We start from the raw sequence: 15,565 nt of genomic DNA on the forward strand, positions 1-15,565 counted from the left end.
ACTTCAGGAAAGTAAGGTGATGGAGTTGCCCTGGGGAATCTGCTCAGAAGTAAGTCACTGACTAGTCACTATCATTAGCAGTCATGGCTGTTAGTGGTGCCGAAGCTCTGGACTACTCCTCCGGTGAGAGCCAACATTTCCCCAGCTTCCATCATGGATGGCCCACCCACGAAGCTTGACTGGGTTCCCAAATTCCCTTGGGGCAATAAATAAAGTCAGCTCCAGGAAAGAAAAAATGGCTGCAGGTGCAAGAGTCACTTTGCTATAGATGTGCAAGAAATCAAGGTGAGATCCCCAGAGCAGTTTTCTGGTGCTGGAGCTCCAGGACATCCCCTTAGATAATTCCTGAAACCACACATGCGGTTCTTTAATGAAGTGGTTGTTGGTGGTTTCTGGATTGAAATATGTTACTTGCAGAACTTCCTAAATACTCAGATCCCCATATCCCAACACCCATCTCACCCAATAGGTTAGAAAGGAAATCATTAAATTTCTTGGCCACATCTATGAAATCATGTCTACCTTAATAAAACTAAACAAAAGTGTTTTGCCAAACAGCCACAGATTTTCCACTTAAAAATTCTTTAATATGGCCGGGCATGGTGGCTCACGCCTGTAATCCCAGCACTTTGGGAGGCCGAGGCAGGCGGATCACGAGGTCAGGAGATCAAGACCATCCTGGCTAACACAGAGAAACCCCGTCTCTACTAAAAATACAAAAAGATTATCCAGGCGTGGTGGCAGGCGCCTGTAGTCCCAGCTACTCGGGAGGCTGAGGCAGGAGAATGGTGTGAACCCGGGAGGCGGAGCTTGCAGTGAGCCAAGATCACGCCATTGCACTCCAGCCTGGGTGACAGAGCGAGTCTCTGTCTCAAAAAAAAAAAAAAAAAAAGAAAAAGAAAAAATCTTTAAAATCATTAAGCATTCAGAAATGTATAAACAGTGATATAACAAATACCCATCCTCTCAATACAGTTTAATAAAATCTTAATAATTTTTACATTTGCTCAAACATTTTTTGAAAGAAATTAACACAGATATAATTAAGTTACCCAGTAGATCCCCTCTATGATACTTCCCTCTCTTCCCTCTGGAAAAGCCGTCCTCCAGAATTTGGTATTTATCATTGCTGTGCATATATGTATGAAATTATTGCATTTGCATCCACAAAATATCTAATATTTCTGCATGTTTTAAAACAATATAAATTGCATTAGAAAGCATGTATCTTTTTAATTATTTTATTTATTTATTATTATTGTTATACTTTAAGTTCTATGGTACATGTGCACAACATGCAGGTTTGTTACGTATGGATACATGTGCCATGTTGGTGTGCTGCACCCATTAACTCGTCATTTACATTAGGTATATCTCCCAACGCTACCCCTCCCCCCCCACCCCACGACAGGCCCCAGGTGTGATGTTCCCCACCCTGTGTCCAAGTGTTCTCATTGTTCAATTCCCATGTATGAGTGAGAACATAGAAAGCATATATCTTATTGCAACTTGCTTCACTTGCTCAACATTATGCTCAGCATTGTTTGTAATAGCAAAAAGTGGAAGACAACCATCAATAGGAGATGATTATATGTCTTTGGAATATTTGCATTATAAAATGCTATACAAAGGTTAAAATGGATGAATGTTTTCAAAGAACTAGCGTTATATTTTGCATGCAATTTCTTTTGCCGTACATTAGCAAACCTAATGTATGGCAAAAGTTTTTTTAAGGCATCTCTTAAAAGCAAGATGGACCTGGATTTTTTCTTTCTAATCTAATCAAATAACCTCTATATTTGAAAAGTAAGTTGAAGCCACTTGCAATTATTGTTATTCCTGATATTTTTGGACTCATTTCTACTGTTAAATCTTGTTTTGTGTTTATCATTCTTTATTCTTTGTTTCTGTCTTCCTTTCTGCCTTCTATTAAGTTGATACATTCTCTTTGTTTATTGTTATTCATTTGTTGATTTAGGTGCCTGCTGATATGGTTTGGATCTGTGTCCCATCCCACATCTCATGTCCAATTGTAATCTCCAATGTTGGAGGTGGGGCCTGGTGGTAGATGATTTGATCATGGGGGTGGATTTCCCCCTTGGTACTGTTCTCATGATAGTGAGTGATTCCTCATGAGATCTGGTCATTTAAAAGTGTGTGGCACCTCCTCCTGTTTCCCGCTGCTCTGGCCATGTGAAGTGCTGGCTCCCCCTTCACCTTCTGCCATGACTGCAAGTTTCCCAAGGCCTCCTCAGAAGAAGCCACTATGCTTCCTGTACAGCCTGAAGAACTGTAGGCCAATTAAACTTCTTTTCTTTATAAATTACTCAGTCTCAGATAGTTCTTTATAGCAATGCAAGAACTGACTAATACACTTGGCTTAGTCAGCTTGGGCTGCTATAACAAAGTACTGTGACTGAGTGGGTTACAAACAACGGAAATTTATTTCTTGCAGTTCTAGAGGATGGAAGTCCAAGATTACGTTTCCAGCACAGTTGGCTTCTAGGGAGGGCCGTCTTCCTCTTCCAGGTTGCAGACTGCTGACTTCTTGTTGTGCCCTCATATGGTAAAAACAGAGCAAGCTAGCTCTCTGGGGTCTCTTTTATAAGGTCACTAATCCCATCATGACCTGATTACCTCCCAAAGCCTCCACCTCCAAACATCATCACATTATGTAGGGGTTCAGTCAGGATGTTGAGAAAAATTGTAAAATAAACCTTCTTGGAAGGCCAGAAGGTTTTAGCAAAAGCCACAGGATAGAAACCTAATCCTCTTTGAGCTATAGCAAGGGTAATTAACATAGGGATGTACAGGAGTCTATCTAAATAGCTTGTTTACTCATGTGGTCCTAAGAGTAACCTTTGCCATCAGCAGGTGCATGATTGCTCTCTACTTGGGGGGTTGGCAATGGTAATTACCTTCTAGTGGTGTTTACTTGAGACTTTTGTCATTTAATGTGTGCTGAATAAATGCCGAGAAGGCCAGTGAGTGTGGGCCGGGCTGCGGTTGTCACTGTTTACAGCATTCTCCTTGGGGTCTGTAAGCGACCCGGACTCTCAGCTGGACTGAGAAGCATAGTATCTGTGTCAGTGTATGTTATTCATCTGTTTTTGGGTCGGGGTCTGTGGGACGGGCCCCTGCAACACTGGGGATTGGATTTTAACATATGAATTTGATAGGAACACAAATATTCAGTGAATAACAATGCTATTATGTTTCTATTATTCTACTGATGATCCTTTGTGTTAAAAAGTTACAAAATTACAAAGTTCTGACCAAAGACAAGATAGATCTTAGCACTCTTTAGGTCCATATTGAAATATCCCTCCTTCCGTCTATAGCTTCTCTTTCTTATTTTAACACAAAAATTAGATGTTATTTTATGGTGACTAGTCACTCAAATTTACCAACATGTTTTATTTACTGATGTGCTCACCACTAATTCCTGTGTCTCACACCTTCCTTGTGGGTTCACTTTTCTTCTTGTTGACATACTTCCCTTAACATGGTTTTTTTGTTGTTGTTGTTGTTTTTTTTGTTTTTTTTTTTGTTTTTTTTTGAGATGGAGTCTTGATCTGTGGCCCAGGCTGGAGTGCGGTGGTATAATCTCAGCTCACTGCAACCTCCGCCTCCCGTGTTCAAGCAATTCTCATGCCTCAGCCTCCTGAGTAGCTGGGACTGCAGGCACATGCCACCACACCTGGCTAATTTTTGTATTTTTAATAGAGATGGGGTTTTGTCACATTGGCCAGGCTGGTCTTAAACTCCTGACCTCAGGTGATCTGCCCACCTCAGCCTCCCAAACTGCTGGGATTACAGGTGTGAGCCATCGTGCCCACCCTTAACACATATTTTAATGAAAGTCTGTCTGTGAGTGGTAAATTATCATTGTATACCTGAAAATGTTTTAATGTGTCTTCACTCATAAGCAATAATTTAGCTATTTTAACTATTACATACTGCTCTATTTTCCCTCAGCATGTGGAAGATATATTCTTCATTGTCTTCTAGCTTCTACTGTTACCAATGCAAATTTTGCTGTCAGTTGATTACTTGCATCTTTCCTGCACATAATCAGCCTCTCATAGCATTTAAAATTTTCTCACCCTTGATGTAGCTTTGGGCAATGTCATACAATGTCTTCAGGTATGAATTTGTTTTTGTTTAGTTATGGCACTGGAGATGTACTTTCCATCTAAGAATTTGAGTCTTTCTTTACTTCTGGGAAATTATTACCTCTTTGTTGAAATATTGCTTTCCCACCACTTTCTCCATACTCTACTAAAATTTCTGAGAGAAGTAGTTTACAGCAATTTGTCTATCTTCCATGCTCTTAAATTTTTTATTGAGATATAATTCATAAACCGTAAATTTTGTGCTTTTGAGGTGTACATTTCAAGGATTTTTACTGTATTCATAATGTTTCACAACCATCACTGTGTAATTCCAGAATATTTTCATCACCCCTAAAAAGAACCCCATATCCATGAGAAGTCACTCTCTGCTCTCTTCTCTCCCCAGCCCCTGACAACCAGTAGTCTACTTTCTGTCTCTATGGATTAGCCCATTCTGGGTATTTTGTGTAAATGGAATAATACAATATGTGACCTTTTGTGTCTGGCTTCTTTTACTTAGCAAAATGTTCTCTAGGTTCATCCACGTTGTAAAATGTGTCAGTACTTCATTTAAGTCACTCTATGATTAACTTTTTGAAAAACAGCCAAACTGTGTTCTAAAGTGGCTGCACCATTTTACATTCCCACCAGCAACATATGAGGGTGCTAATTTCACCACATCTTCACCATCACTTGTTATTTCAGTATTTTTAAAATATTATTATTATAATAGCATCCTAGTGCATGTGAAGTGGTGTATCACTGTGGTTTTGATGTGTATTCCTTAATGATTAATAATGTTGAACATCTTTTTCATATGTCTTTTGTATATCTTCTTTGGAGAAATGCTTGTTCAAATCCTTTGCCACTTTTTAACTGGGTTGTCTTTTTATTGTTGAGTTGTAAGGGTTCTTTACATATTCCGGATAGAAAATCCTCATCAGATATGTAATTCACAAATATTTTCTCTCTGTGAATTGTCTTTCCACTTTCTTGATAGTTTTTCCAAAGCACAAAAGTTTCTTATTTTAATGAAGTCCAATTACCTAATTTTTTCTTGGTTGTTTATATGTTGTTATATCTAAGAAACAACTGCCAAATCCAAGGTCATGAGGATTTACCTCTATGTTTTCTTCTAAGAATTTTTTTTTTTTTTTTTTGAGATGGAGTTTTGCTCTGTCACCCAGGTTGGAGTGCAGTGGCATGATCTTGGCTCACTGCAACCTCCACCCCCTTTGTTTAAGTGTTTCTCCTGCCTCAGCATCCCAAGTAGTTGGGATTACATGCATCCACCACCATGCCTGGCTAATTTTTGTATTTTAGTAGAGACAGGGTTTCGCTATGTAGGTCAAGCTGGTCTCGAACTCCTGACCTCAAATGATCTGCCTGCCTTGGCCTCCAAAAGTGCTGGGATTACAGGCGTGAACCACCGCGCCCAGCTGTTTCCTTCTAAGAATTTTATGGTTCACAATCCTTCATTTTTTAATATGGTTCCCTCTCTATGCTATATTTGGTGTAAAGTCCTCAGGACTATCCTCCAACATTAATTATCTTTTCCACGGTGTTCTACCTTGAATTTATACTATCAACTGATAGTTTTTTTCTTTTTTAAAATTGTAATGACTATATGTTTGCTTCCTTTTTTAAAATTTCAGATTTTGAATCACTTCTTTTACATGATCTCTGCTCTTCCTGGTTTCTGTACAATTTTTCTTTATTGTTTTTAGGATAATTTTTCCTCCATTTGGCTCTTTGAGTATCCTAATTACATTTTAAAGTGTTTAACAGCCTGCACCAAAAATTAACTCCTTCTGGAAGAAATTCATGTTCCAGTTGCCGATTTCTGCGGTACACTCTGCTACTGGCACCAATTCTTCCTCCTGTACCTGTGCCCCTTGCTTTCTAACCTGTACTGCTCCTCCCCCTGGCAAGCCACACTTCCCTGCTTCTTGACTTTGCCTTTGGCCAGACCATTTTTCACAGCAGCTGTGTCATTTTATGTTCCTAGAAGCAATATACCAGGGTTCCCATTTCTCCACACCCTCACGAATACCTGCTGTTTTCTGTTTGTGTTTTATGGTAGCCATCCTAATGGGTGTGAAGTGGCATCTCATTGTGGCTTTGATCTGCATTTCCCTAATGACTGGCATCTTTCTATGTGCTTATTGGCCCATTTGTAGATCTCCTCTGGAGAAATGTCTATTCCAGTCCCTTGGCCATTTTTTAATTGGGTTTTGCTTTTTTTGTTGTTGTTGCTGCTGCTGTTGAGCTGCCAGAGTTCTTTATATCTTTTCTATATCTGGATATTAACCCCTTATCAAATATATAATTTGAAAATATTTTCTCATATTCAGTTGCCTTTTCACTGTATTAATGTATCTTTTGATGTACAAAAAGTTTTTAATTTTAATGAAGTCCGATTTATCTATTGCTTCTTTTGTTGCCTGTGACATTTTGGCTAATTTCAAGTAGAAGATATTTGGGTTTTGTGTTCTTTCTCTCTCTCTTGCCTGTCTAGAGTTTTGTAGTTACTTCCACCTCATCTCTTAAACTTCCACTACAGAGCCTTATAATGGCACTTTATGACTAATGCTCTATAATCATATTGGGATATTGCAGATCCAATTCCAAAGCTAGCTCAGTCTGGCAGAAAAGCTGTCCCAATATCCATCCATCTCTCTAGGCCAACAGCTTCCTGTTAATATTATTAAGCCGTAGCTTGGAAGAAACAGGTTGGCAGCAATTGTTTCAGCCTGTCCACCCCATGCCCTGTATTCAGGTTATAGCCCAGGCTCTGATTACCAGTGTCCTCTGGAGCACTTATAGTCCCTTTTGCTCCACAGGATTCAAGCTCCTTCCTACCACTCCTTACTCAGGACATGGATCACAGCTGTCCCAGGGCTTCTGTAGTTTTCTTTTTTTTCTGGTTCCCAGAGTTGTTTGTCTCTGGCACTAGCTTTTAAAAATACATTTTTTGTTATAATTTTACCTACCTTTTCGTGTGTTTGAGCAGAAGAGTGTTTGTCAAAAAATGAATTTACTCAACCATCTTGACTGGAATTAACAGCAAATGTTTTCATCTCCTAATGACTGAATTTGATCAGCCTACAGCAGATTGATTTGACTGCACTGAATCTAGTCATGTAGGTGGTGTTGTGGAAATATAAAACCCTAAAATTCCAACTAAATCCATTCACTGGCTATAAAATCAAAGGTTTTTAAAAGTTTCTATTGGTGGTCATTCAGAAGAGTCATCTCTTCTACAGCTGTGAGATGGTAAGATGGAGCTGTGAGCAGGAGTCAGCATGCATGGGGAGGGGACCCCATGGCACACAAGCCAGAGGGAGGCATCTGTGATGCTCCTGAGGCAAGAAGGGAAGCAGAGAGCTGGGTATTGCAATGAGGTGGTGAGCACATCTGCTAGTGAAAGCATGATTCCAGCTCCTTCCCTACACCCCTCAGGATGTGGAGCACAGCTGCCCTGCAGCTTCTGTCCTACGGTGTCAATCTGCACACTGTGTAGTAGCAGTTACACAGGTTAATTATGTCTGGTGTTTTGAGAACTACCCACTTCCACCTCTGACCATCCCTCAAGTCCTGTAGGGCAGAGGAGTGTGTTTTACCACCCTGTAGGCTTTGGAGATGCTCAGAACTCAGAGCCTAAGACACTCCTTTTGGGACCATTTTGGATGGCTAAAGACAAGGTAGCTGTGATTCTGGGTCAGAGGCCTTGGGAACCCAGTGGCCATCCCTGAGTCCCCAGTAGAGCAAGTGGGTCCCAGGACAGCTCTGCATATTCTTGGAGGTGACAAGGATGCCCTCAGAAGTCCTACCTGACCTAGCAAGGCTATGACCTTGTCAGGAGCAAACACCATCACTTCACACTGGATTTGCTTGGTTTAAAGCTGAGTTCCAGCTGGACGCGGTGGCTCACGCCTGTAATCTCAGCACTTTGGGAGGCCAAGGTGTGCAGATCACGAGGTCAGGAGATCGAGACCATCCTGGCTAACACGGTGAAACCCCGTCTGTACCGAAAATACCAAAAATTACCCAGGCGTGGTGGTGGGTGCCTGTAGTCCCAGCTACTTGGGAGGCTGAGGCAGGAGAATGGCTTGAACCCAGGAGGCGGAGCTTGCAGTGAGCCGAGATCACGCCACTGCACTCCAGCCTGGGCAACAGAGCGAGACTCCATCTCAAAAAAAAAAAAAAAAAAAAAGCTGATTTCCTCCTGATGCTCTGTAGTCCCAAGAGCATAATAACCTCAAGCAGAGACAAGATGTGAGGGGCTTCCAGAGACTACAGAGCAACGTCTCCTCACTACTAAAAGCAAGTTAGTAGAGTTGAGCAAACCCAAACTTTAAGATGAGCCTTTTTTTTATGAGGATGATTCCCTTCTGTGTAGTCATAAACTAAATGGGAGGCTGCTCACTCATGCACCAAGTACCCAGTTTAGAAACATTAATGCACACCCAATAAGTGCCTGCCACTTTGGCAGCACTGGCGGCAGAAAGGAATAACACAGTCCTCATCATGGAAAAAGCCACCTATCAATAGACAACAGGATTTATAAGCAAACCATTGTAGTGCACTGTTAATTCCACCTAGATGATTTTGACAGGACTGCAAAGAGAAATTAATAAAGGGAAGATGAGAATAAGGAGAATCCGGGGCAGTCACAGAGGTAAGAAAAGTTCAAGGGTTATTCAGCGGATGCAGAGCCCACTTGTTTGACTTGGGTGAGGGAGCTACAGAAATTGAAGTTAAAAAAGCAGGCAGACATAAGTCATATTTCATTTAAAATGCCACTAACTGTAAAATGAACTATTTTTTCATGTACAACCAAGAAAAAAAAAATGCTGGTAATTGAATTATCACACACCATTGACTGCAAAACATCCCAATCTAAAATGGGTTAAGATGCAAGGCAATGTGCCTCTCAGAATGGATGAAATGTGGTAATTCCCCAAATGAGAAATGTAGAGGTGAATTGACACTAAAAAAAAAAAAGTTTTTTAAAATAGAAAGATAAATTCAAACCAAATGTAGATATCATTTTTTCTTATCAAATCAGTAAGGTATTGAAAATAATGTTTAGCATTAGCAAGGGGATTGTGAAATGGACAAATTCATGCTAAAACCATACATTAATACCATCTTTCTGAAAATCACTTTGGTAATAATGTGTCAGGAACCTAAATATGTATGTATTCTTTGAGCCAGTAACCTTACCTAGAGGAACCTATGGTAAATCCATACTTACAGACTCAGAAGATTTATGTACAAGAATGTAAGGTCACTTATAAAATGCATGTTATATAAATGCTAAATTATCAATAGATGTATAAATAAACTGTAACATAGTCATAGAAATGTTAGTCAATTACTGAAATACTTGTTAAAGTACTTAATAACATGAGGAAAATCTCATAATGTAGTGGTAAGCTTTAAAAGGAAGGAAACAAAACTCTACATAAAGTATTACTCTAATTCAAATCTAGAGAAAAAGTATTTAATAAAGACTGGAAGGAGAGGTAATCTTGGTTAACTCTGAGTGGTAGCATTATTGGAGACATTTTTCCTTCTTAAATTTATTATTTTTAAAATTTTCTTCGTTGATGGTATTTATCTTTTATAACCTTTCCTTACCCCAAACAGATGCGCTTTTCCAAATTCTGCTTGTTAAAATTAAATAAAAATTAAATTATAGTTGAGAATGTAAGCACATGCATGGAGACAGAATGATCCATAGGTGCCCCTTACATTAAACAATACTCATACTCGATCCTCATGAATACTTATGATTTGCCAGTACATGTTAGATTGGGTCAAACAGAGGTCATACATGCCTTCCATATTTCTCAATGGTAGAGATTATTGTGAGCACTCTCTCAATACTAGGCTAAATTTACAAGCATTATTTCTAATTCTTATCTTTTCCCAGACAGATGAGAAAACAGAAGTTCCAAGAAGCTGAAGAAGCACGTGTGAGGGAGCACACAATTTGAACACAGCAAAGCCGAGATTTAAACCTGGGTCTCAATCTCACCACAGGCTCACACTACTTCCTTTGCACTATCTGCCTCTAAAAGGCAGATCCTTCCGTAACATGTCCAGATGAACATCAAAGAGGACCAAAATTCTATGTTTTCCATAGGCGAGTGGGGGAGATTGTGAACCAACTATAGAAATATTTATGCCCATTCCTAGAGGGACCTCACAAATTTGGGTGACAGAGACAAAGCTCTCTGATAATGTGAGTAGACTGGATAACTATGGGGCCAGGTTCTCAGTTTTTCAACTCAATTCCCGAGAAACTAGTCCTTTCCGTTGTCTGTGGTCACTAAGATAATGGAGCAATGCTGTTTACCCACCTGGCAATGTAAGGCGACTCGTGGAGCTGGTGCTTGGGGCTGGTGAGCTGTGAGAACGCCGTTTTATGCCTGTGAAGAGGAAAAAGAGGATAAGGAAAAGTAGGATCGTGGAAAGACCTGTTGGACAAGTAAATGGTCATCTGAAATGTTATCAAATTGGGGTCTGAAAACAACGTTTAGAAGCAGGTTAGGTGAGGTTGCAGGGTGGTGCATATTCTGTGGTCCAGAAAAGCTGGGAGCATTGCCTTTGCCTTTGTGTGTGTGACAGTACTCAATTCCTCTGGCTGGAAGGTTGATCTGCTGGAACCAATGTGCCGCTGAGCAATGCTACATTTTAGGATCACAGGGGAAGCTTTCTAAATATGCAGTTGCCTGGGCATCACCCCCACAGTACAAGGGTGGAGGCCCAGCACTGATGTTTTTAAAGCCCCTCATTTTAATGTGCATCCAGGATGGAGGACTATCTGAAGAAGGGGAAGTTCTGATTTAGAATGAGGGAATCAGGGATTTTGTCCCTGCTTTGTCCTTATAGGCTTTACTCGCTATTGGAGCTGAAGCAATGAACTGGATCTCTCTGAAGCTCAGGTCTTCAGCTACAAAATGAGGAGAATAACAACAATTGCGTCGAAGTGTTCCAATGAGGATTAAAGGAAACAAAGTGTGTCCAGTGCTCAGGAACAATGGGAGACTCCATAAATGCTAGGTTAGTGGGGTTTCTGAGTTTTCCGGCAACTGGCAACAGAATTCCTATGAGGAAGGGGATTATCTTTGTTCTAATAAACCCTTTAGTGGGTCACGAGGCAATGAAAAGTCAAACCCCAGGATGGGATCAACAAGGAGAGAGCAGAACAAAGGGAGAAAGGGAAAACTGAGTGGTTCTGCCAAAATTTTTACTTTTTTATATATATGTATGTGAGTGTGTACATATATACACACGCATATATTTACATATAAATATAAACACCAAGACACATATATGCACACATATCTTACATCTAAATGTGAATATTTATTCATTCATTCATTCATTTATTTTGTCATCCAGAGTGGGAAGAAAGAGGCCTGGAAGCCAGATTCTAGCAACATGGCAGATGCCTGCAGTCTGAGCTGGCAGAAATGCAGAGAGAATTCCTCAGCAGAGGATATCCATGAGTCAGTGTTAGGTTACTTCTGTTAGGAGTCCCCACAAACTTCCCAAACTTTTAGTTACGTCTACTTTATATGCAGAGGCCTGGTGTAAGTGGAAGCTGTGCTGATGGAGAAGATGCTGTGTGTCAATACAGTCACCGGTAAAGATAACTAGATAATCTGAAGACTGGGCAGTGTCAGAGGAAGCAGAGACTTGGGGTTGGAGGTGAGTGGGAGAGCGGTAAGCTTTCCCTACCCCAGAATCCCTGGGGAAGAGTGGAGACACGCACTTTGGATGATGTTTGAGATCATTCCATTTTATTTTATTTTATTTTATTTTATTTTATTTTATTTTTAATTTATTTTTTTGAGACGGAGTCTTGCTCTGTTGCCCAGGCTGGAGTGCAGTGATGTGATCTTGGCTCACTGCAAGCTCCACCTCCCAGGTTCAAGCAATTCCCCTGCCTCAGCCTCCTGAGTAGCTGGGACTACAGGCGTGCACCACCATGCCTGGCTAATTTTTGTGATTTTAGTAGAGACGGGGTTTCACCATGTTGGCCAGGCTGGTCTCAAACTCCTGACCAGGTGATCCACACACTTCGGCCTCTTAAAGTGCTGGGATTACAGACATGAGCCACTGCATCCAGCCCCATTTTAATCTTAAACAACAGGGTGTCAATCCTGACATTCTGTGACAAACACCCTCCAGACAATAACACATGTTACTGTTAATCATCATTATTGTTTATTTTTTTTCTGGCAGCAGTAGTAGTAAAAATAGAAAACATAAAATTAATCCAAACAGCTCAGACCTACAAAAACTGTGAATTTGTATGAGGTGAAGGGCACTGTATCTGGCGGGACTTTATTTCTCCATTTTCCAGGTCTCACAGATGCCCTGAAGGTCAGAGTTGGTGGAGAACATAGAGGGCCCGACCCTGGCTGTAGCTGTGCTTCAGTTCTTGAACCTCAGTTGAGTAACTCAGTTACTCCTGAGGTGATTTTTATAAATATGACTTCCAAGGTCCTTGATTGGACCCTGAAGCAGAATCTCCAGGGAATGGAGCCAGAAATTTGAATTTTAACCATTTCACCAGGTGAGTCCAATGATGATCTTGTAATCTGGCACTTCCCTGGTCTAATGAAGTGTCTTGGAGACTCCGGGGTGGAAGATTCACACAAAGTGATACTCTGTGTCAAAGCCAGTGCTGCCACACTGCACAACCCCAGCGGATGCTGGTTGCATTGTATCCTACACAAAGAATGGTGGACCCTGGGTGTGCAACAAATAGGCCCTGTTAGGAGGCACTACCAGAGGGCACATCTGTGTCTTTCACCTTGTGATCCAGAGCCATTCCTTCTCTGCCTGAAATGCCTCTGTGTCCCACAAGATTTTTTTACTTGTCTCATTGGACCTTTGGGATAGGTTTTCTCAGCAGTGACACTGTGACATTTGAGCTGTACAGTTCTTTGTGGTGGGGGCTGTCCTGTGCACTGGAAGATGTTTAGCAGTGTCCCTGGCCTCTACCCATGAGATGTCAGTAGCTCCTCCCTAGTCATGACGATCATAAACGTCCTCCAGATGGTGACAAATATCCTCTAGAGGCAAATCCCCCCACATTGAGAATCGCTATTTTAGGTTGGAGACGGGGCTTCAAGTTTTTATTTACAGATGTGGTTCCCAATTTGGCTGCTTGGTCATTGCTAATAGTCACTCCCGGCCACACATTAAGCAGTTACTGTGGCCCTGGCGCCATATTAGGTAGGCATCGTGAAATATAGATTTGTTGTTGTTTCTGATGCTAACATTCTGACAACAAAATTATCCCATTTTACAGGATTTGAGACTATTTTTGTCTCCAAATATTTTAATTAACTTGCCTAATGTTACTGAGTGTTGAGGGAGGAGGGAAAAACTTAAGTCAAGATCATTCAAAGTTCAAACTTAAGGAAATGTTTCCCCTGACACTTGCTGCTTCTTAACCAACCCATTATCTGGGTTTCCTTCAAGCACAGTCTCCCAAAGTCATCGAAGAAGAAGAAAAACCTGGCACAATTATTTTAACAAAAAGAAAAAACAAAACCAGATTCCCAGGCCTCACTAAGCTCTCGGAGTCAGCATTTCTGGAGGTGAGGCTTAGGGACCTGAGTATTTCACAAGTGGCTCAGGTGATTCCCATCGCCAATCAGGCTTGGAACACCTTGTGTGGTAGAAATTTCCTTCTTTTTGTCTAACTAACGAAAAGTGTGGCATTCTGCTTTCTGTGGATACTCTTGTGAAGTTGAGAGAACAAATTTAATGTTGCCTACATAAGTACCTGAAAAACTACAAAGCGCTCACTGACCACAAACTTTCAATGTTGCTACCTGTAGAAACATCTACTATTGCCAGGTTATTTCATATAAATGCTTGGTGGAATTAAAAAAAATAAAACTGACTATAATCTTCCAAAAGGCTGCAGGTTGATAGCTTTTCATAGAGGTAGTTTTTCATCCCCTTAGTATCTTCTTTGCAAACACTGAGTAGGGGAGTTCTAGGAACCTTGAGTCAGTGAAAAAGCAGAACTGCAAGCCCTTCTGGAAATGCTGTTATTTTCTCTGTTTGCTTGGTGAGATGCCCAATATATCAGGAAAGGGATGAAGCCATCCCACCTCTCATAATCATGAGTCATAAACAGGTAGCAGGCGGGGATGCATAAAATAAAACTGGTTTTGATTTTGCCACGGGCCATTGGGGGTGGTTAGGTTCTGAGTCAGCCTCCCACTGGCTTCCAGTTCACTGAGGTTGTGTTCTTGAAATCACTTTCCATACGGAAGCTACCAAATTACCTATCACTTTACTCCACTCATGGGAGTAATACCCAATATATCTAAGTTTCATTTTCTAAAGTCCTTTGCCCTTCACCCTTCCCTTGCTCCCTCCCACGTCCAGGAAGAACATCAGAAACCAGGTGGGAACAGCCAGTCCCGATCCAGCTTCTAAACTGTACTGTACGATGCACACAGAAGGCTTCAGACCACCCATCACATGGAACTGGTTCTTGGATTCATTGTAGAAATCTACTCTGTCAGTGGTTTTCAGTCCTGGCTACATGTCAGAATCATCTGGGGAGTTCTTAAACAATATGCTGACACCTGACCCTTCACCCCAAGATGCTGTTTAGTTGGTCTGGGTGGGACCTGGGCATGAGGACTTTTTAACGTTCCCAGGTGAGCCTGATCTGCAGCCATGAGATGCACCGCCTTCATGAATACCTAGAGAAGATGTTTCTTTCAGTTGTCGGGAGGGAAGCCTTCTTTCTTCTGAAACAACTGGTGTGCTCATCCTCACGGATGTGAATCTTGTAAATGGCTTCTTTCCATTTAAACTTATGATTCCAGAAAGCTTAGACCCAGTTTATGACATAATGCTAGGAATCAGGGGAGGTCGATTTAGACTGCACATCTGCATATTAACATTTGCCCTGGTTTGCTCTATCTATGCTAGCTCTACTTTATGACTCTGGTTTTATTCTTCTTTCTTAATCATTAAAAAAGCAATGTATTAAATTCATATGAGTTTAGAATTCTCAAATATTTTATAAATGAGGTAAAATAAAAACAAATGAACAAACAACTATGTCAATGCTGCTATTGCTAAATTTCATTTTCCTCATCTATAAAATTGAGAAAACATCAATGTCAGGACAATAATTGTGAGTATCAAGTAAGAGTACACATATGACAGTGCTTAGCAAACAGTGTCATACAGTATAGTGTTTATTTGTTTTAGAAAGTCGTGTGTGAATGTGCATGTGTGCATGCGTGTGTGTGTACATGTGTGCATGTGTGTGTGTGTGTCTAAGTAGGTAATCTGTCATCTTTGGGAAATAAACACTTCAAGGTCAGGAATTACATTGCCCTTGACTCACAGCATGTGGCTATTTAAGGAGTAAACAACCCAATCCGTCA

At 40.8% G+C, this 15,565-nt stretch overlaps 1 protein-coding gene across 5 annotated transcripts in view; it reads right to left on the reverse strand.

Annotated features, from left to right (window-relative positions):
* LOC105475828 (phosphodiesterase 1C) overlaps window positions 1-15,565 on the reverse strand; it is a 619,857-nt gene that overhangs the window by 16,112 nt on the left and 588,180 nt on the right. For all 5 annotated transcript variants that reach the window (XM_071094997.1, XM_071095005.1, XM_071094998.1 and 2 more), the window contains exon 18: window positions 10,487-10,555. In XM_071094997.1, the coding sequence (XP_070951098.1) occupies window positions 10,487-10,555 (69 nt within the window). The remainder of the gene's footprint in view (window positions 1-10,486; window positions 10,556-15,565) is intronic.

The sequence above is a fragment of the Macaca nemestrina genome, chromosome 4, assembly GCF_043159975.1.
Source record: "Macaca nemestrina isolate mMacNem1 chromosome 4, mMacNem.hap1, whole genome shotgun sequence".
Taxonomy (NCBI): Eukaryota; Metazoa; Chordata; class Mammalia; order Primates; family Cercopithecidae; genus Macaca; species Macaca nemestrina.